Genomic DNA, 21,855 nt, shown 5'->3' with positions numbered 1-21,855 from the left:
TCTTTTTTGAAGTCGGCCATGTTTGTACTCTTACTCCATCCAGCCCATTTCTCCTGACACTTCTGGTGTTTTCTACATTCTTTTGTAACCTTATGACAAAATAATTTTCTTTAGCATTCATTATAGTTTTTGTTGTCATCTGCTGTTAAACGGAAAAGAAAACCGCAAATGAAAGTGTTGGATTGAACCTACAGCCGCCTGCAGATGGCTGAAAACTTAGTTTTTTCAGAAAACAAACTGACCACCAGAGGCGGTGTTGGACCAAAAAAATGACCACATCAGCAAACATCAGACTTAGATTGTAGGACAGTAAACCAGATATGAACTCCCTATGGACATGGCTCGTTGGTCTAGGGGTATGATTCTCGCTTAGGGTGCGAGAGGTCCCGGGTTCAAATCCCGGACGAGCCCTCTTTTCCCCCCATACAAATCTGGGCTTTTTAACAGTGTCACAGACTTAAGTCTTACAATTCAGACTATGTGCTTTTCTTCAAGTTATATTTTAAACTGAGCTGCTTCACTCATTCTACACTGAACTGTTCAGGTCTGTGGAGTCAATTTATTTGTTTTTTCTTTTCTGCAGTGAATGTGTGAAGTCTTTAAAAACTTCTGGATTTAAACAGTTTTGTGCTGCATGAAGTTTGAATGTTCTCTCTGTGCATCCGTAGGTTCTCACCTGATAAGTTTCTGAGTTTGATAAGTTGAAAAATGGCTAGAAACCCCCCCAGAAATTTTTAGATTGTTCTCAGACATTTTATTGTAAGAAAAACTTTCTCAGTTTCAAAGGTTGAAAATGTTAAAAGTCTGGAAATTCAGAAGTCGCAAATTACCTACATTTGAAACCCAGAAATGTTAATTTTTTTCTAGAAAATTTCTGAGATTAATCTCAAAATCTGTTTTTTTCTAGTTTAAAAGTTTAAAATTTAACTTTTCCAAACTCTGAAATTCTCTTATTTTAATCTGAAATGAATCTAAATCTAAACACGTATACCCGTGTTTAATCTGTGAATTAATCTGCAAGGAAGCAGATTAATTCACATTTTCAGACAAAAGTTGCTCTCAGCTCATTTGTCCTCAGAAATTCACTTAGAATAAATATTTAGAGTTTAGTGAAGGTTGAAAACAAGCCTTGGCTTCTGTATCACACACACTCCATCACTAGAGGGCACTGTTGGAGCCCTGAATCCTGACCTGCCACATCAGCAGACTGAACATCTGTACTTAGAAAGCACAGGCAGATGTGAACATCTGTCAGAGGAGGCTCGTTGGTCTAGGGGTATGATTCTCGCTTAGGGTGCGAGAGGTCCCGGGTTCAAATCCCGGACGAGCCCATTTTAATAATTTAGTATCCGTGCACAAGTGTGAGTTCTTACTGGGATCCCTGGTTTCATCCCATAGTCCAGAAAACATGTGTTCACTGCGTTACCTTGAGTGCAGAGTGCAGCTCGGAGTCTGTGAGGCAGCCCTGATCACTGAACACAAACGCTGCGTTCTCCTCCATCATCTGGGACAAAACCTTGAAGCGCTCATCAAAAAGCTGACGCTCCGGCTCAGACTGAACGTCTGCAAGGACAGAAGAAGAAAAACAATTTAAAATAATTCTGTAAGGTTCCATACTGTATCATATTCAATTGGTTTATATTTAAACAAAGATAGATTTTGAATAAATTTCTGTAACTTAAATTGCCAGCTGCCTGGCTTTTTAGAATATCAAAGAATTATTCAAAATATATACAGTGAGCAAGTGCATTATGTATGCTACTTGCAAATAGAAGCAGCAAAAATATACAACTTAAACATATTTTTGAAATCTATTTTTTAGCATTTTGAATTATTTCAGGAATCCCAGAAATCTGTATTTTTTCTGCACATTTATTATAAATCATATGAGAAATCTCCAGGAAAGAGGATTTATTTGTTCATTTTAGACAGAGGTTGCTCTCAGCTCAGTTGAATAAAAAGAACTCACAAATTTCTCCTCACAACACCAAACTTTTACCCTTTCAACCTCCGGAAAACACCTGAAAACAAGTCGCGTTTGCAGTTTGACACAGCCACCACTAGAGGGCACTGTTGGAGTCCTGGATCCTGACCTGCCACATCAGCAGCCTGAACACCTATACTTGGAAGATGTGGCCAGATGTGAACATCTGTCAGAGGAGGCTCGTTGGTCTAGGGGTATGATTCTCGCTTAGGGTGCGAGAGGTCCCGGGTTCAAATCCCGGACGAGCCCATTCTAATAATTTAGTTTCCATGCACAAGTGTGGGTTCTTACTTGGAACTCTGGTTTCATCCCACAGTCCAGAAAACATGACTGTGAGGTTAGTTTGTCTCTGCAGGAGTTTTTGGGTTCTTTGGGTTCTAGAAGTGGGCAGATTGATATTTACTTTGCATTGAATTAGTACTTTAGTTTTAGATTCTGCCTCGAAATTTTATTTTATTTTTGTAGTGTAGATTTTCCAATCTATATTGTATTGATATCGATATCGGTGATTTTGGCCCATTATTGAAAATATTCCAAAATATTCAGTATTACACACTTCTAATGGTTCCATATTGCATATCACACTTATAACACTTCTATTTGTAAAAATACTCAAACCATAATAATTTTTTATCAGTTATTTATTGGAAACACCGTAATTGCAAAATTGTGTTTTATTGACATCAGTGGAATATCTTTGAAGTTTTGTGGATATTTGTAATGGAGCCGCAGCTGGTGAAGCTGTGAAAACGAACAGAAACAAGCGCAGACAGATGTTTATAGTCTGTTTCCAGGAGTCAGGACGCGGTGAGCTCCAGCAGTCTGTGCAGGATGACTTTCTGTCCGAAGCGGACCTGCAGCGCCCTCCACCTCCTGCTGCTCCGTCCTTTCAGATCTGCTCCGTCCTCCATCAGCTTCCGGTCGCTCTCCAACTCTGCGTCCCCGTACGACCTCAGCGTGAGCCGGGCTGCCTCGTGGATCAGACGTTTCCATGACGACTTTAAATCGGGGAGACCCTCGTTGGAGAAGGCGTGGGAGATTTTATCGTCGTCATCTTCGTCGTCGTCCTCCCATCCTTCGTTGTCTCTGAATTCTGAGAATTCCTCCTGCGACATGCACAGAAGCTGCCGCAACAAAACAGGAGCTGAACGTCAAACTCATTTTCATTTTGGGTCATTTCAAAATCACGTAGAATGGATCGATAAAATCCAGTAACAAACTGCTAAAATATTAATAAACAGCTGTTCCTCCATCTGATAAATACTTCTTAAAATGAAATAATATTGAACATGTTTTGAAACTGATCAGTCCCTCCAGGATTCTGTGATTTTTGTGCAATCACAATCACTGATTCAGAAATATTTGCAAAAACATTTAGCTATTTTTGTGCTTATGTATGACAGTAAATGTGACTTTTTGTTTAATAACGGGCTATTAATCGAAATCAAGTAAAGCTGAGGAAGCAGTGTAGCAGAAGTAAGAAATACTGCCACCTGCAGGTGGGAATTAGCATCACATAAACATAATGTTTTTGACCATTGTGTTTAAAACTTGCAGTAAACTCACCATGAGGCAAAATATTGCGAAAAAGTGTGGAGAGACTGTCCAAAGAGACAATTTGGGAGTAGAGAGATAAAATACTTTGATTTGATTGTCACAATAATATTTAAGCACTTATTTAATCCCTCTGGAGTCTACAGGACCGCATAAAAACCTACGGAGGGCCAGTTTGGCCCCCGGTCTATGAGTTTGACACGTTTGGTCTAAATGTAAAGTTTTTATCTCATATTGGAGGGAAAGCTGGGATGTTTGCGTTCGTTACCTTGAGTGCAGAGTGCAGCTCGGAGTCTGTGAGGCAGCCCTGATCACTGAACACAAACGCTGCGTTCTCCTCCATCATCTGGGACAAAACCTTGAAGCGCTCATCAAAAAGCTGACGCTCCGGCTCAGACTGAACGTCTGCAAGGACAGAAGAAGAAAAACAATTTAAAATAATTCTGTAAGGTTCCATACTGTATCATATTCAATCGGTTTATATTTAAACAAAGACAGGTTTTGAATAAATTTCTGTAACTTAAATTGCCAGCTGCCTGGCTTTTTCTTAAATAAAAGATTATTCAAATTATTCAAAATATGTACAGTGAGCGAGTGCATTATGCAGGGTAGTCGCAAATAGAAGCAGCAAAAATATACAACTTAAACATATTTTTGAAATCTATTTTTTAGCATTTTGAATTAATCCCGGAATCCCACAAATCTGTTTTTTTTTTCTGCACATCTATTATAAATCATATGAGAAATCTCCAGGAAAGAGGATTTATTTGTTCATTTTAGACAGAGGGTGCTCTCAGCTCAGCGGAATAAAAAGAACTCACAAATTTCTCCTCATAACACCAAACTTTTAACCTTTCAATCTCCGGAAAACACCTGAAAACAAGTCGCGTTTGCAGTTTGACACAGCCACCACTAGAGGGCACTGTTGGAGTCCTGAATCCTGACCTGCCACATCAGCGGCCTGAACACCTATACTTGGAAGATGTGGCCAGATGTGAACATCTGTCAGAGGAGGCTCGTTGGTCTAGGGGTATGATTCTCGCTTAGGGTGCGAGAGGTCCCGGGTTCAAATCCCGGACGAGCCCATTTTAGCACATGATCGAGAAGCAAATCAGTCATTTTGTAAAGTAAATACTTCTTTTATTGACTGGAGGAAACAGACTTACATACTTTAATGTGTTTTATTTATGAATTAACTTTCTTGCCCTAATTTATATAAAGCCTTTGTTGACAGTTGACTTAATTCTGTCCTGATCTGCTACATTGCTTAGCAGAAAAACAGGCATGTCAGTAAAATATCTGTTTTTGAAATTTGCAGCCAGTTCTTTTAGAAATTTTACAAAATAAGCATTCAAAGCAAAAATCACCTCTTAACAGATGACCATTCAGTTTCTGTTCAGTTGAGTTACTCTTTTCCCTGAATTAACTCTTTTTGCATATATTTGTGTCCAAAGAGACACTATTTTTCATACACACAAACAAGTAGTGCTGATCTTTTAAAGCTGCCGTATGTAACTTTTATAAAAAATATATTTTTAAAAGTTTAAAGTTACAAACTGCAGCTTTTAAGGCCTTTTTTCATTAAGACCGGCAGAGCATTCAGTGTTAATAATAACACTTTCTAAGCTTCCATAATTTTTTCCTTCTGTGACATCAGAAGCGGCACTAAGTACTGAGTACTTTTACTTTAACATCAAACCAGTTTGAAATGTATGTTTTCTGGAAATGAAAGCATGTCGATGAAAATCACCCTGGTTTCCAGAGCTACCTTGCGCTGCGGCTTGGTAGAGGCAGGTGACAGGAATGTCCGCCGTGTCGTTGCTGTTCTCCGGATACGGCTCCGTGAAACCGTACATGTGCAGCAGCTGCCAGTTGGCCATCTGTCCGTACGTGTTAAAGACCTCCTCGTCTTTACGCAAGCGGCGCACAGAAACCATCTTCAGGCTGTCCTGAAAATAAGGATTCAATTTTCCACTTTTCAAACTCAGAAATTTCCACGTTTTTCTATAAATATCTGAGATTTTCTGGGAGAAATGTATTCCTTTTGTTTTTTTTCCCTTATCTACAATAGCCCTAGTAAGTAGATTTATATTTGAGTTGGATCACTTTTCCAACAATACACATACACATATTGTATGAGTGTGTGCATGCCTGGCCCCCATGCACTAAGTGTTGATGAAAACAGTTTTAAATTAACGAGGTTTTTCTTTTCTCGATTTTAAAATCGAATTGCCTCCTTACAGGACTGAACTCCAGGTTAGCGTTGTGCTTGGATACGTGGTTCAGCATGTCTGCCATGGGAACCATCATGGGAGGGTTGGGGGCCCTCTGCTCTTCATCATCTTCATCATCATCTTCCTCCTGCGGCTCCTGGAAGCTTCAGTCAAAGCAGAAATGAAACGGGCTCAGAAATGAATGTTAAAAACGTAAAGATTTTGGGTTTGTGCGTGCTAACCTGTAGGCCATGACGAAGGCCACCAGCTGTGTGTACAGCTCCAGAGTGTGTGTGTTGGGGTTCCACAGCTCCGGATGTCTCATTATGAAAGGCAGGACTATATCTGTGTACTCTCTCTGGATGTTGGATAAGTCCGTTGCCACCGCCTCTGGGACACCTGTTCCCTTCAGCAGTTTGTCTCGCTCCTCTTTAGACCTGAGGAAATCATGAAGCTGTTACTCAGCTGAGCTTAAAGGTGACCTATTTATGTTTCCTTGAACAAGTTAGAATAGAATAGTTTTCTATGCAAAACATGTTTAATTCATTTGTTTTGTGTACAAAATCATTTTCAGATAATGAGATTTTAGTCTGCTCCTTTCAGAATGAGCTGTTTTAGGACCTCTGTCACTTTAAATCCAACTAACCTGCTACTGGCCACGCCCCCCAACTCAATATTTGGGAAGGGGGGTCGATTTTACTTTGAAAACAGAAAAAAAATGGAATTGATAAAATCAGAAAGCTTTGATGTTATGAAAATGGCTGTAAACAGATGCGCAAATATACAACCATACATCTTTGTAAAGCAAAAGTGGAGCCTCCTGCAGAATCAACAAGAATGCAGAAATTGGTATCTGGATGGTAAGTTAACAATAAAACACTTGTCTCTTCCAGCACCCAGGTGACCAAAATGTCCTGCACCTACACTTGGGTTGCTAGGTAATGGCGCAGTGGCTGTCAAATATGACTTAAAAATCATGAGGTTTTTGAAACGGTTCATTTTCCAGACACCAAAAAGCATTAACATATTGTTAAAAATCTGCTGGGTGATTTTTTTTTTAAAGTGCTTTGCCTGTTTTCAGAAGCAGTTGAGACCCAAATGGAAGTATAAAAATGTGCAGAATGTGGATTTTGCATAATCCACATTCTGCTTACCAGAAGCCTACCAGAACATGGGATGATCCAACGCTTTGAAGCCAGGCCACAGGGAGAGGTACGGCCTCCAGTGGGACTCAGGAGATGTGGACTCATAAAGCAGAGCCAGCAGCAGGGGAACCCAACCAGAAGAGCTCTCCAGAGATGACTTCTCTGTGAAAACAGAAACAAAACACATTTGGGAGTTGATAGAATCTGGAAGTTTTGATGTTATAAAACTCAATTTCAGTAGAATCACCTTTCTTCAACAAAGCAGAAACCTTTGTTGTTTCCTGGTGGAGAAGAGCAGATCTGGGGATGGTGAACAAAACCTCTCCTTCCTCTATGTCTTCCTTCGCTAGCATCCCATAATCTGCCACTGTTCCCTCTGTGCTCAGGCACACCTACAGACAAAAACCTGGGATCAATTACAGACAACTGGCAGGAAAACGTCACACACTGAACCAGGGTCTTAAAATGAGGCAAAGACTCACTTTAAAATCCTTCATGAGACTGTCTTAAAAAAAACCCAAATGTCTTTAGTCAGAGGCTTTTTCACATTCACTGGAATACAGTCTGCTACAGGAGAGCACAACCATCACCATCTATAACAACTCTATGAAGTATTATGAATTAATATGAGCTACAACATTTATTTTCCCTTTGGAATCAACTAAGTATTTTTAAACGAATTGAAGTTTTCTATTGGAGTTAGGCCCAGAAACTGTGATGGCCACCATGCAGAATGTTGTTTTCTGTGTCTGGTGAACCATTTCTGGCCAATTTCTCTGGATCACTATTCTGCTGAGAGACCAAATAAAGACACATTATTAGTTTTCTGACAGATTCTACCTGATTTTTACTGAAAACATCCACTTATTTTATAGACTCAATGATTCCTACTTTCTTGAAAGAGAAACAGGCCCACAGCATGACAGATCTTCCACACTACCGTTAGACTGAGATGCTATTCCACATATCCATCCTTCTGTTTTACAGCCCCTGCTGAAAACTTCTTTGTTCCAGTAAAACTGAGGAAACTGCATGTTTACTCTGCATCCTGGCTGGATGTCAGAGTGCAGAATGTAATAACAAACCTTTTTACTCAGGACCAAACCGACTCTGTCACACCACTGGAGGAAGTCCTGCAGGCGCTCTGAAGCATCATCCACCTGCATCAAACAAAATCAAACATGTGCTGATATCTGGCACTATTTTTACGCTCTCAAATCCACGTGTTTACACCCAAAGAAGCAGCCTCGTGGACTTCAAGACCTTATGACAACAAACATTTTAATGAACTCCGTTAGTTAGTAGTTAGCATAGAATTCAAGATGATAATGTTGATTAGTATCATATTTTATGTATATGTTAAATCAGAACAATGTTACAACCTTTACTCGCTTCGCTTCAGTCGCCATAGTCAGACTACAGGTATGGCCGGATGCTAATGCTACTTAGCTTACCATGAGCTGGGATAAATTTAACCTGAGCGCGGACTTGTAGGCAGGAGTTTCTATCAGGACAGGCTTTATTTGAGACAAATGCAGGACAGAGACAGTAGTGACAGATACAATCATTTTTGTTGAGTCATTTTCAAAGTAAGGTTTGATAGTGCTTGCAGAGTGATAATGGCAAAACAAAAACATCTGTCCATAACATAGGCGTTTTGTGTACTTTTAAATTCGGACATACTGACGTGCTACTTTCAGATGGCTCGTTGGTCTAGGGGTATGATTCTCGCTTTGGGTGCGAGAGGTCCCGGGTTCAAATCCCGGACGAGCCCTTGTTTTGGTTTTACTGAAAATTATTATTAATTTATTTACCTTAATAGCTTCAATCTGTGCGACAGACTGGCGACATGTCCAGGGTGTACCCCGCCTCTCGCCCGAAACTTTAATTGGAGGTAGGCACCAGCACCCCAGTAGGGACAAGGGTGTAAAGAAAATGGACTTCAATCTGTGAATCGTTCTACAGTTCATATGAATACACCAAATGAGCTTAAACCAAAGTGGATTATTAAAAACACATGCCCATAAACACAATTTGTGTTTAAAATAATAATAATGAAACAACTGCAAAGCAAACAAACAATAAAAAAAAAAAAAACTGAGATTTTGTGGTGATTTAGTAAGACTTGCAAATTGGATCCTGTGGCTTTTTCTTAAGCGGTTCATTCACTTCCCTAAACACTCCTTTAAGCCAGAATTAAAAACTTTGTCAAGAGGAGGAGTTCAAAATCCTTTCACAGATGTTTAAGACCCTAGTAAATTGTCCCCTGTAGAAATGAAATATTTTCAAAATGTTTGCACTTTCCTAGTAATTTAGAATTACTGTGATAATCTAATTTACATTTATTTATTTATTTATTTATTTATTTATTTATTTATTTATTTATTTATTTATTTATTTATTTATTTATTTATTCATTTATTTATGTAATAAATAAATATAAAACAAACAGCCTTTTCAAAATTAAAATTTTGCATTCTAAGTTAATTTTAATTATTAGTTATATTTCCATTTTCACATTGTATCAAAAAAATAAAAAAATAAAAACATTGTTTTTTCAAGGTCAACAACTTCAAGAATCAATCTTGCAATTCTGTTACTGACCAGTAGAGGATGCTGGTGCTGCACAAACCATATATACATTCAAAACTGCCACATAGACAGATTTCATATTTTACTCCTGGAGATTGTAGTTGTGGAAATATGGACTTCGTGGCTCGTTGGTCTAGGGGTATGATTCTCGCTTTGGGTGCGAGAGGTCCCGGGTTCAAATCCCGGACGAGCCCTTATTTTCTGTTTTGAGAGATAATCTGCCATCTGTTGAATCTGATTGAAGTATCACAGACTTTCTCAGTTGCTTTGTTGCATTTCTTTGTTGCATCACTATTAACATTTGCACGATAACTATTACATTTCTCGAAACACCTTTTTAATAAAATTGTGCACAACTGTAAACAATGTCTTCAGGGTCACCTGAGGTTCACCTGAGGGACTGCTATGTGTGGAAGACATTCCTAAAATCAGCAGTTAGGAAATGTATGCTTGAACTATCATGTATTTGTATGTGGTTTAAAACACAAAATGAGGTATGTTAGTGATATTCTTTTAGTTTCTGTTATGATCAATATAAAGGATTTATTCGGACCAATTAAAAATAAAATATTTTAGTAATATTAGGATGTAATCATCATTGGTAAAACTATACTTAAAAATAATCAGTTTAAATGTACTACTTCTACTACTAATAATAATATTAGTAGTTATTATTATTATTATCCTTAAGAGCCTTGTTCCCATCTTTTCTCCACTCACTTCTTTTTAGGTTTTCTCAGGTTTTTGTATCATCATCTTCATAATTACCTCTGTAGTTGATCCAAAAAAATCTTTTATTTTCTATCTTTCTTTTCTCTCTTTTTTTGCTTATTACAAAAAGTATTTTCTTTCTGAGAAAATATATTTAAATATTTTTCAAATTTTATTTTTTAATTAAAAATTAAATTGCAAATATAAAATAACATAAAAATAATACAATTATTTTATTTTGAAAAGAAATGACCGGAAGTTAGCCTGTGAACGTTACGCCGAACTATGTAGCTACTGGTTAGCCGACTTCAGTCCACCAAACCCCGACAGTTAACAGCTGAGAAGGGGCTCGGGTCAGTGATTACACAACCTGGTATGTCTTTCTTTTTTTTTTTTGTTTTTACAAGACGTTGTTTCTTGATTTTATGTTCCTCGTATGAGTTTTGGTGTTAGAAAGAACTGACTTGACATGATTAGCTAACTTTTTAGTTTTATCATCAAAATCTCTGAGTTTTATGTCATTTTAAAATTCCCTTATTGCATTCTAATTATTTTACAGCAGTAATCACATGTTAACCAGTGAAGGAGCTGGTTTGGTTGTAAAATATGTGTTCTTGCTCCGCAAATCGGAGAGAGATTAGCCAGATGAACAGCTTTAGCGTGCTAGTCGCTGTTGCTAGGCAACAGAAGTCGCTGCTGTCTAGCTGAGGTAAAGCCTGTAATTACATTAGAGACGCAAAAAACCGCGTTGCCAACTGGTTACATACGCGGAGAAACGCTTTACGGACACCAGTAGTTTGACAGTTTTGCGTCAGCAGTAAGATAAAACATGAAGTTGTCCTGAAGCGGTTTGATGTTACGTTTCACTGTTTAAGAACAAGGAGGCCGCGTCACGATGGTCCCCATCTTCACACTGAAGCTGAACCACAAGATTAACCCCCGCATGGTGGCTGTTGGAAAGTTTGATGGAGTTCACCCATGTCTAACAGCAGCAACGCAAGCAGGAAAGGTGAAGGGAATATGAAGCATAACTGCTCAGCAAGTGTCAAAATTGCTGAAGGAACATATATTGAAGGAACATACTGTATATTAAAAATTTTCATTTTGACCTTAACTGTTCTTCTTTTATAGGTTTTCATCCACAACCCTCATGATCGTGGTCAGCGACCTGTGACCCATCGACTGAGCCAGAGCACCCAGGACTCTGACATCTCTCTTCTCAACATCAACCAGGCCGTAACATGTTTGACTGCAGGGACACTGGGACCAAACACCACAGGAGACACACTTCTCGTGGGATCTCAGACCAATCTGTTGGCCTATGATGTTCACGACAATACCGACGTTTTTTACAGAGACGTAAGTGGAAGAACTATGTTTGGAGTCACTGGATGTAGAGCAGACTCCTTTTTTTGTGATGTTTGTTCATAGTTTAATTGTTTTGTGTTGTTCCAGGTTGCAGATGGAGCTAATGCCATTGTTTTGGGAAAACTGGGAGACATCTCCTCTCCTCTTGCCATCATCGGAGGGAATTGTGCTTTGCAAGGTTTTGACTATGAAGGGAACGACCACTTTTGGACAGTAAGATTCGATGCAAATACATCTCACAGAATAACTTCAGTTACTATTGCAGTCCGATTATAAATCAGAAATAATTAGAGTGATATGGACGACAGACATTAACATAACTTTGAAGTTCAAGTTAAAATTGTAACTCTTAGCACATGTAAATTTATCTTCCTTTATGTATAACAAATTCTGACAAACATTTTTCTGGAAGGGATATTCCTCCAGAAAAATCAGTAAACATTTAGCTCAGTGAAGAGTTTCGTTCAGATTGAAATCAGGTTCCAGGACCTTTATTTATTTTTTTTATTTGTTTATTTTTTTAACAATCTTTAGTTAGCTTGATATATTATTTAGTGTGTCGGGGACACAATCAAGATTTCTATCACAGATAAGCAGGCCCATAACATCAGTGATGTGAACCCGACCCTCATACTCAGAGTTGGGCAGTAATTAGTTACTTTTACTCAATTACATTTACTTGAGTAACTTTCTTGAAAAAAAAAAACAACTTTTATTAGTATTTTTACTATGCTGTTACTTTTACTTTTACTTGAGTAATTTTATTATGAGGTATCGCTGCTCTTACTTGACTAAAATTTCTGGATTCTCTATCCACTCAATGAAGAACAAACATGTTTTAACCAAAAATTCACAGACACACACCTGCAGTTTTTGTTAAAGTTTTATCATCTTTTTACTAACTGATTCAGAAAAGGTTTTTTTTTTTTTTTTTGCCTGATTTTATGTATATGAATTATTGTCATTTTTGTCCTTAAAATATAAAAATTTCCACTTAACTTTGTATTTTGGTCCATCTGATTATGTAATTTACCAGTTACTCAGTACTTTTAGATTTTGAAAACAACAATATTGTATCGTGGTTGAATACTTGAGGGACGGCTCTGTTAAAAATATAACATAAATGCTACGTCACACATTTCCTTTGTTGCCTTAATGTATCGCTCATTTCATAAACTTGTTTATTTTCCTGAACATGTTCATAAAATGTGTTCACAGCTTATATCTCAATATTTCTTTAGGTCGTAACTATGACTTCCCCTTTTCTCAGGTAACTGGTGATAACGTTAGGTCTTTGGTGCTTTTTGATTTCACCGGAGATGGGAAAAATGAGGTAAGTCTGAGATTTGAAACAATAATAATATTATTAGAATTAGAACAAAATCTGAATGATAAATACTCAAAGAGCTTACAATCCTTGATCAAACTTAGCAATCTGAAGTTATTTGGATTTGTATGTGATCAGCGATTCTTACAATACAATGGCAACCCCAAATTAATGTATTAACACAAAACTGAATAATGTGACCTAATTACTTTTATTTCAAAAAGAAAAGAGTCATTCCTACCACTGATAAAATAATATACCGTAATTATTTTAGCTGTAATGAGGTTAACCATAATTATTATTTATAGATATTGTGCATAACAGTTAGTAATAATGATGATATATTGCAATTCCTTTTTTTTGCATGTCATATTCTTCAATAATAGTTCATTATCATAAGCTATGATAATGAACTATTATTTCATTATCATTATTTTCTGGTTTTGGAAAATATGAGAAATCACAACAATGTACTGGTGCTTGATTTATGCAAATTATTTTCAGGTATCCACCTAACAACCTATTTAGAGAAGTTACTACTTTTTAATTGCAACTGAAAAGATTGATGAAATAACCAAATGTTTCAACTTAAAGTTGTTCAAAAAGGCTCATGCTCAGTTAAATATTAAACTTTTATTTTGAAGAGCTGCAGGCCCTGGTTAAAAATGTTAAGGAAGTGCTGTTTCAAATTCAATTTCAAAAATACTTTGTTGATCCCAAAGAGAAATGAGATGTTGTTGTAACTCTTATGAATTCAGATTCTTCAAATAGTCTTTTCATACCAAACAATAATAGTTTTTTTCTTATTTGACAGCTTCTTGTTGGTTCTGAGGACTTTGACATCAGGGTTTTCAAAGAGGATCAGCTCATCTCAGAACTGAATGAAAATGAGGTAAATAAACATGTTGTGTTGTTGTTTTGAATGATAAAGTTTAAAAAAGCATTACTGGCTTTGTTAAATACCTAAATAATCGTCCATGTCAGTTCAGAATATTTAGTTTTTTCCTGTCTTCACAGACAGTGACGTCATTGTGTCACATGCATGGCAGCAGGTTCGGCTACGCTCTGGCTAACGGCACCGTTGGAGTGTATGACCGCACGGCCCGCTACTGGAGGATTAAGGTGCATAAGAGTTCACAGAAATCTGAAATCTGTTGTTTGTCAACAGATTTCCCTAAAACTGCCATTTTTGCGGGTTGAAATTGGCACTGGCCACTGGCCAAATGCAGGTGAGGTATGAAGTGGCGTGTGAATCTGAGCAACCCACATGCCACTGTGGCGGCTTGGCAGTTTGAACAGAATCTCGTTTTTTTTCTGAACCCCTGGACAGCAGTGGACAAAAACTGCTGACGATGACTTCAATTCATTTTAGCTGTCAAGTTTAGAATATAACATGCCAAATCTTAAATGTACACGAAAAGACAGCTCTAGCAGATAAACAACTTTGTGAATGTGTGTAACCTGTCAACGTTTGATGCTGATTAAAACAAACTTAGGTATTTTACTACACCTCTGCTAAGGTGTCCAAGCGTTTTAATTTGTCTGTATATTATTACTAATTAATGACACACTGATCTTCCCACTCAGTCTAAGAACCATGCAATGAGCATCCATGCCTTTGACTTGAATGCTGATGGAGTTGTGGAGCTCATCACCGGCTGGTCCAATGGAAAGGTCCGTGCCCGTTCTGCAGGAATGCGATACATTCCTGCTTCTGTTTCCTGGGTTTAGCTCTTTGGAGTCTCTGCTGACGTCCAGCTCTTGTTTCAGATCGACGCGCGGAGCGACCGCACAGGTGAGGTCATCTTTAAGGACAATTTCTCCTCATCTGTGGCTGGAGTGGTGGAGGGAGACTACAGGTTAGACGGACAGGTACAACTCATCTGCACCTCCATAGAAGGAGAAGGTGAGTCCAGTGTGTCAGTTTCTGCTCAAAGCCTTCTAGCTAAATTTTAAATAGTGTTACTCCTAAATGTTTTTTTTTTTTTTGAAAATCTGATTTGTCACCCTTTGAAATAATGACATCTGGCCATGTTTGTATTTTCCAGTCCGTGGTTACCTGCCAGCCAGTAAGGATTTGAAAGGGAATCTGATGGACTCCAACGCTGAGCAGGATCGCATTCGGGAGCTCAGCCAGCGCAGGCAGAACCTGCTGCTGGAGCTGCGTAACTATGAGGAAAATGCCAAGGTGGTCATGGTTCTTTTTCATTTACAAGCCGTTTTTGACCTCTGATCATGCCTCTGACACATGCACAGATTGGCAGTAGATTTTCTCATTTTGTTGCTTTATTTCAAAGCAACAAAATAATTTGTGCAAAACTCATAATTTAGCACAAATTCTGAATTTGTGCAAAATTCATAATTCACAAAAAACTACAAAGATGGTTTTTGGCAATAAGTGTTTTTGGTGTCTGTAAAATAAAATCTTTCAAAAACCTCCAGGATGAAATGTCACAAATAAACAGGCACTGCCCATTACCTGGCAACCCCAGCAAAGCCCAGCATGTTTGGTCAGCTGGTTTTCCCACTGTATGTGTTGTACAATGGCTGGTGGAAAAAACACGTGTTTTTGTTGTTGACTTACCATCCAGAAACCACTTGCTGCATTCTTGTTGGTTGTGCAGGAGGATCCACTTCTGCTTTTCAAAGATGCACAGTAGCATTACTGTGTTTCTGTTTGCAACAATTTTCATGTGCAAGTGAAAACGTTGAGTTGGGGGGCGTAGCCAGCGGCAGATCATTTGGATTTAAAGTGACAAGATGTTCAAAATAGTCAGACCTGAGCAGGTTTCATTGTCTAAAAATGATTTTGTGCAATGAACATGTTTTGTGTAGGCCGAACACGGATCCTAACCTGTTCAAGGAAGCATTTTTTTCCAGATTACACCGTCTAGTCTTATGTTTTTTCACTCTTTGTTTATAAATGCCTTAAGAAGAGCTGTACTATTAATTTCATTGTACTATTTACTGGACAATGACAATAAATCTAATCTAATCTAATCTAATGGTTAAAACCTTCTCCCACGCCTTCTGTTTCAGGGTGTGTCACAGACAAACAGCGGGATTGGCGTAATACCAGCCAACACTCAGCTGCAGACAATGCTGTCTGTCAGAGCAGCTACGGAGGCCCAGAAGGCTCATGTAGAGCTTAGCATCTCAACTCCAAATGGTTGCTCCTTCTCACACTCCATGCATGTTAAACATCTGTGTTCTCAGCGAATCTGCTAGAATTACTGTCTGTGTGACGTTTTCTCTCCAGAAACAATCATCCGTGCGGTTCTCATTTTTGCTGAGGGAATATTTGAGGGCGAGAGTCACGTTGTCCATCCAAGTGTCCAGAACCTGTCGGGCTGCGTCCGAGTCCCCATCATCCCCCCTAAAGACATACCAGTGGATCTGCACATCAAGGCCTTTGTTGGAGGGAGGACCAGGTGGGACATGTAAAACAGCTGGAGTTAAACTCTCCATAATGTCGAGAAAATGCTGAAAATCAGAGTCCTTTAATGATTCATTGTAACGTTTTGCTTTCTGAATCATCCCCTCTGCAGCACTCAGTTCCACGTGTTTGAAATCACTCGCCAGCTGCCGCGTTTCTCCATGTATGAGATCACAGAGGACTCGCCTGCTGCTCCTGCTGGAACAGTTTCCTTCAGCATCAACGAGCGACCGCAGAGGGTGGGAGGGAAGGAGGACAAAATAAAGAACCATTCTGATGGGGTCCAGGAGGCATTCTCATATGAAACCTGCTCCTTTCTCTTCCTGTTCATGTTTTTGTGTGAATGTAGGTGGTAATGTGGCTCAATCAGAACTTCCTGCTTCCAGAGGTGGTCGAGAATCCAAATGTTACATTTAATTCCCTCCGTGGAGGAGGACTCATGTCTTTTCATATGGCCACTAACGGACAGGTAAACAATAAAACACCAACCTACTTTCTTTTCTCCTTTTTTTTTTACATATGTATACTGTTTTTGTCATTAGCTTGTGTATGTTGTTTTGCCATGATGTATTGTGTTAATTAAAAAGAGCATTTAGACTCTTAAATTAGCTCTGGAAGTTGCAGCTTTCAGCTTCAGTTTTCCAGAAATGTAATTTTTCATATCTCATATTCTTGCATTTTATGAATATTTTAAATATGCGGGTCCAGTCAGAAGTTTAGATCTGACTGGATCTAAACTTCATCATTGGTGTGATTGGATATTAATTTGGGGCTTTTTTAAAATGTATTTTAGTATTTTTTCCATGCTGGAATGATGATTCAAGATGCAACTCTAAAAACATACTTAGGGTTATTTAATCCACTATTAACATCCACCTAATTGAGCTTCCTGATTTTTTATCTTTTCCGTCAGATCACCCTGAGGACCGATGATATTGATCTAGCGGGCGATCTGGTCCAGTCCCTCGCCTCCTTCCTGGCGATGGAGGACCTGTCGGTGGAAGCAGATTTCCCATCATACTTTGAGGAGCTTCGCACAACGCTCACTGAGGTTCTCACTGAAACTGAGATGTTTCTTTTTATTTATTATTTGAAACATTTTTAGTTACAAAAACCCCCAACTCTGCCTAAAAGGCTCAGTTGTTTCTAGTGTCAGTCGCCTATGATGTAAAGTTGAACCAGACACAAATCTCCAAGAGGATTCTGCTGCAGTATCGTTTGGTTTTCATTTTTAGAAGTATTTTTATGTTAGCTCTACTTTTACTTGTTTACCAGCCGTTTCTAAAACAAATTAAAGCAGAATGCTGTTAGTGCTGCTGAGTCGTGGATGTTTGTGCCACAGGTGGACGAGTTTCACTCTGTGCATCAGAAGCTGACTGCTGACATGGCCGACCACTCCAACTACATCAGAAACATGTTGGTCCAGGCAGAGGATGCTCGCCTCATGGCCGACATGTGAGCCACCAAAACATAAACTTGACTAAAACCGTTCATCTTAATACTACTGGCTATGAGAAGTGCCGATTTTCTGAAATCATCAGCAAACATAATGTTCAACAAACACTGTTGTGCTTTCATCTGTAGGAAAACGATGAAGAAGCGTTACAGGGAGCTGTTTGATCTGAACAGGGATCTGATAAATGAATACACGATCCGTTCTAACAATCACAACGCCCTTCTGGCTCGGCTCAAGTCTGTCAACCAGGCTATCCAACGGGCCGGCCGGCTCCGAGGTACGCCACCGCTGCGCTGTAACATGACAAATGTGGACCCTAAACCTCTTCACCTCTTACCACATTAGAACCACAAACTTCCATTTGTTTGTTGAAGTTTCGTGTGATGATTAGTCCAACACAAAGTTGTGCAAAAGTGGAAAGAAAATTGTGCAAAGTTTCAACATTTTTTGCAATTAATCTGAATATTTGTGTTTAATTTTTTTTTCCACTCTTGTGCTGACTCGTTATTTGATAGTTTAAAGCTGATTTTGATAGAAGGAAGACATGCGGCAATGGTTATCAAACCCAAACTTCTGAATCCAGTATTTCTATCTATTTAAATTTTGTTTTAAATAAATTAAGCATCTGATTATAAATCCACGCCTCACTTTTCAGGTTGTTGTTTTTTTTTCTACATAAATTGGAAGCTGTAAATTGTTTCCTTCTTATTTCACAGTTTTGCACTACATTGTGTTGGTTTCTTACATAAAATCTCAATAAAATCAAGCTTGGTGTTTTGGAAACATGATAGGAAAAAAGTGAATATCTTTTCCAGACATTCTAAGTAACTATTCACAAAGACAGAAACCTGGTTTGGATTACATTAGCTAATATGTTAACAGATACAGTTTGGAGTTGGTTTTAAAAAAAGAAAACTCTTAACAATAGAAGAAATAATTGGCTTATAGTTCCCACATCTTCTTGTTTTTATATATTTTTTAAACTATTCTTGTTTGTCCTCAGTGGGTAAAGCCAAGAACCAGGTGATCGCCGCCTGCCGAGACGCCATCAAGAGCAACAACGTCAACGCGCTCTTCAGGATCATGAGGGCCGGCACGGCTTCTTCATGAGGACAGAGTGCAGGAATCAGCCAGCTAGCCGGATGTTGATGAGTGCTAGAAAGGACGACACAAAATGTGCAAAAGATTGTAGGCATTTGGGACAAACACTGACTCAGCCTTAAATGTAACGAAGCAGCACCCAGTGCACTGGGGAACACCTCTGTTAGGTAACTCAGAGAACAGACTTAGAGCTGCAGGTTAGCTGTGTGGCTGGTTAGAAAGGCCCGATGTAGTTCAGCGTAGCTTTCCACAGTCTTCTGTCTGACTGCATCTTTAGTTCGGGGTTAAATCTGAGTCTTTTAGCGCCGTTTCAGGTGATGGTGCACACAAAACAAATGTTTAAGCTTCACAAAAAAGCCATCAGAACGTTTTGACCAAATGACTGTGCTGGATGTGGTCTCTGCTCGATGGAAGCAGCTGATGGAGACGGCTGCAGCGAGGCGCGGAGCTGCTGGCGTGGAGCTGTTAGCTCTCCCAGTCGTTGTCTTCTTTTTAGCCAAAGGAAATTGTGTGATGTTTCTGCTGGAACGAGTGTGATCGTGTGTGTATCTTGTTTACCTTTTGTAGATTGTTTTTGTGATTGCTGCAGCGTTCCTATTAAATTTATTAATGTTTCAAATGTTTTTGTCATTTAGAATAATAATAATTTTAAATTATTCTAAACTAGAGCATCATTTATAAAACTGGACAGAATACTGTGCAGAAGTCTGTTGATACAGCTCCTAATGTTTCTTTCAGTTTTATGTTGTTGCACACAGTTTAGAAAAATAAAACATAAGCACAGACAGTTTGAATATAGGAACTGAAGATTGCAGGGATGTTATTTTTCATTGCAACAGTCAATCTTATGAAACAATTGAAAACAAAACTTAATTTATAGGGCAATTTTTGTTTTCTCTGGCGCCACCTGCTGGTAGTAGGTCCCTAATAGGTCCGAATGAGCTGAAGGATGATGATGCACCTCTCAGGTATTGTGTTTTTACGGCATATTTATCTGTTCTGACACTTGCTTTGCCTTTCACTTTTCTGTGATAGTTAATTATGTAACAAACCAACATGGTTAGGAACATGAAAGTTAATGAGAAAAGGTTTTCTCGGGGAACTGTTGATCAAAACAAATTTAAAAGACTGAAAGAAAGTGTGGCTGTTTAATTAGGAGTTTAAAATGAAGATCCGTGTACGTTTCCGTCTGTCTCATCCATTTTGCTTCCTTTCCAGGAGGAGATGTTCAGCCTGCAGGACTGCAGCAGACCAGCTGAAGTCATGCTGTGGGTTTTCTTTCTTGCTGAGTTGGCATCTGGATTTGTTCCGCTGAAATTTAAACCACATGGTCGAAGCAAAGAATGACGATGTTGCCTTCAGGAACCTGTGGTGTTGGCTATTATCTCACACTTTCTACTGCACTTCACCTTTACCTTAAAAAAATCTAAATAACTTACAGCACTGACAAACAGTATAGCTGCTTTTTAGTGAAGAAGATATTCTTTCTTTAGTTGTTCCTACAGTTTCTGGTCAGAGATTCGCTACGTCGCTACGCCCCCTGGAAAAATTAACTGTTTAATAGTCCAAACGTGTCATGTTGCGTTCAGTCGTATGAAAAACAAAATGCGGCCACTTATTGAATTGATTTCCGGATTTGGGTTCATTTTGTTGCGCCGAATTGTTGAGGCAGAACATTTTTTAGGATCCGTACCATCAAAAGGATCATCGTCATGTGCATCTAATATTTCCGTACTGCACGTAAATGCTTCATGAGCGCAGTACCAGCTCAGACAGAACCAGAGGAAATTTCAGGTTCGGTTCTGCTGAAATCTTTGTGTTTGGAGAACGTCTGAGTCAGACTTTGTGTTTATCAGATGAGGATGTGGAGCAGAAAGAGATGCAGATGTTTTCTCTGGCCGCTTCCTCTGGTAAGTCTGGATGTTTTGCGGGATTATCGCTTATTTGACGCATTTCAGAGTTAAAATATTTGTTTCATGCGTGCACTTTTTTCTGTTTCAGGAAATATTACAAGTTGTTGATTAACAGCTTACTTGTTAGGTTTTAATTTTTATAATAACAGACACCTACAGCAGAGGAAATATTTGAACAAAACGATATTCTGGCGCTACTTATTGTATAAAAACTTGAAAGTTATGTAACTGTGATTTTTTATTCATTACATTACATCTCAGGAACTGCGGAGAAAAGTCTGGCATTTCAGATTTTTCTCTTCCTTAGTAAAATTAGTCAAGTTTTTTGTTTAACCTAGAAGCTAAACTTCATATCAATAGTTAAAACAAAAAAGAGGGAAATTCTGAATTTATTTTGTAATTTGCATTTCAGAAACAAATTTAAAACATGTCTACATATAAAATAAAACAAAGCTGAAATATGAGCCATTTACTGCTCCATAGAAAAGGCTGATTGTCTTAATCTTGAGCCAAACAAGAGAGCTGTCAACTGAAACACTGGAGAAGAAAATTCATCAGGACAGAAAACCAGATCAAACAAGATTTCAAACAGGAGAGGTCTGACTGAGTGAGGTGACATTCAGTGAGTTATGACTCTGATTTGGCAAAAGAAATGCTGGAATATTTGTTTAAAATGAAGGAAAAGAGAAGAACAGCAGCACATTTCCACAGTTACTCTTGTTTTTTGGTCTCTTTCAGCAAGTTTTTTCTGCTGCTTTTATTTGAATGTGCTCAGTATGTAAATAAAATACATTTTTCTCCTTTCCTAAATAATAAAACAGTTAAGCTAACATGCTCTGAAAGTTTTGTTTTTTAACCTTTCTTAGATTTTCAGAGCTTTTCAGCTTTTCTTTTCAGGAGAGATTACAGGACTGATAGAGGAAAGGAACAGTTGAGGAAAATCAGAGGTTGTGATGCAAAATCTGTCATTTTTAACTGATTTTATGCTGATTCAGTATTGGTGTGCTGCTTTTGGTGTGTGTGTGTGTTTTTTTTTAAAGAATTTCCAAATTCAA

At 38.4% G+C, this 21,855-nt stretch overlaps 2 protein-coding genes and 6 non-coding genes across 9 annotated transcripts; 7 read left to right on the top strand and 1 right to left on the bottom strand.

Moving 5' to 3' along the window:
* The first annotated feature begins 339 nt into the window (after positions 1–339).
* Positions 340–411, top strand: trnap-agg (transfer RNA proline (anticodon AGG)). Its single transcript has one exon. It is a non-coding gene; the product is annotated as a tRNA-Pro (tRNA).
* Positions 412–1,259: 848 nt separating this feature from the next.
* Positions 1,260–1,331, top strand: trnap-agg (transfer RNA proline (anticodon AGG)). Its single transcript has one exon. It is a non-coding gene; the product is annotated as a tRNA-Pro (tRNA).
* An 830-nt stretch (positions 1,332–2,161) lies between these two features.
* trnap-agg (transfer RNA proline (anticodon AGG)) lies at positions 2,162–2,233 on the top strand. The gene has a single exon. It is a non-coding gene; the product is annotated as a tRNA-Pro (tRNA).
* A 374-nt stretch (positions 2,234–2,607) lies between these two features.
* On the bottom strand, positions 2,608–8,351 carry setd6 (SET domain containing 6, protein lysine methyltransferase). 2 transcript variants are annotated; one of them, XM_088006139.1, is made up of 9 exons: positions 8,279–8,351; positions 7,982–8,056; positions 7,144–7,288; positions 6,917–7,058; positions 5,994–6,188; positions 5,780–5,915; positions 5,289–5,487; positions 3,807–3,943; positions 2,608–3,108 (listed from the first exon to the last, which is right to left on the bottom strand). In XM_088006139.1, the coding sequence occupies exons 1-9, from the start codon at positions 8,303–8,305 to the stop codon at positions 2,782–2,784; spliced, it is 1,383 nt and encodes a 460-aa protein (XP_087862265.1). In that variant the 5' UTR covers positions 8,306–8,351; the 3' UTR covers positions 2,608–2,781. The 2 variants fall into 2 exon arrangements, with proteins under 2 accessions (XP_087862265.1, XP_014849000.2); XM_014993514.2 differs by having other exon boundaries at positions 5,307–5,487.
* trnap-agg (transfer RNA proline (anticodon AGG)) lies at positions 4,552–4,623 on the top strand. Its single transcript has one exon. It is a non-coding gene; the product is annotated as a tRNA-Pro (tRNA).
* A 247-nt stretch (positions 8,352–8,598) lies between the features above and the next one.
* Positions 8,599–8,670, top strand: trnap-ugg (transfer RNA proline (anticodon UGG)). The gene has a single exon. It is a non-coding gene; the product is annotated as a tRNA-Pro (tRNA).
* A 940-nt stretch (positions 8,671–9,610) lies between these two features.
* Positions 9,611–9,682, top strand: trnap-ugg (transfer RNA proline (anticodon UGG)). The gene has a single exon. It is a non-coding gene; the product is annotated as a tRNA-Pro (tRNA).
* Positions 9,683–10,457: 775 nt separating this feature from the next.
* Positions 10,458–19,506, top strand: bbs2 (Bardet-Biedl syndrome 2). Its single transcript, XM_014993516.2, has 18 exons — positions 10,458–10,572; positions 11,075–11,208; positions 11,331–11,558; positions 11,655–11,780; positions 12,838–12,900; positions 13,709–13,786; positions 13,912–14,016; positions 14,482–14,568; positions 14,665–14,800; positions 14,943–15,082; positions 15,934–16,063; positions 16,154–16,325; positions 16,443–16,569; positions 16,680–16,799; positions 17,244–17,381; positions 17,673–17,785; positions 17,915–18,063; positions 18,790–19,506. The coding sequence occupies exons 2-18, from the start codon at positions 11,095–11,097 to the stop codon at positions 18,894–18,896; spliced, it is 2,133 nt and encodes a 710-aa protein (XP_014849002.2). The 5' UTR covers positions 10,458–10,572; positions 11,075–11,094; the 3' UTR covers positions 18,897–19,506.
* The last annotated feature ends 2,349 nt before the right edge of the window (positions 19,507–21,855 follow it).

Source organism: Poecilia mexicana, unplaced genomic scaffold (genome assembly GCF_051168715.1).
Source record: "Poecilia mexicana isolate PSO_F unplaced genomic scaffold, ASM5116871v1 scaffold_6, whole genome shotgun sequence".
Taxonomy (NCBI): domain Eukaryota; kingdom Metazoa; phylum Chordata; class Actinopteri; order Cyprinodontiformes; family Poeciliidae; genus Poecilia; species Poecilia mexicana.
This window is presented reverse-complemented; position numbering and strand designations above follow the sequence as displayed.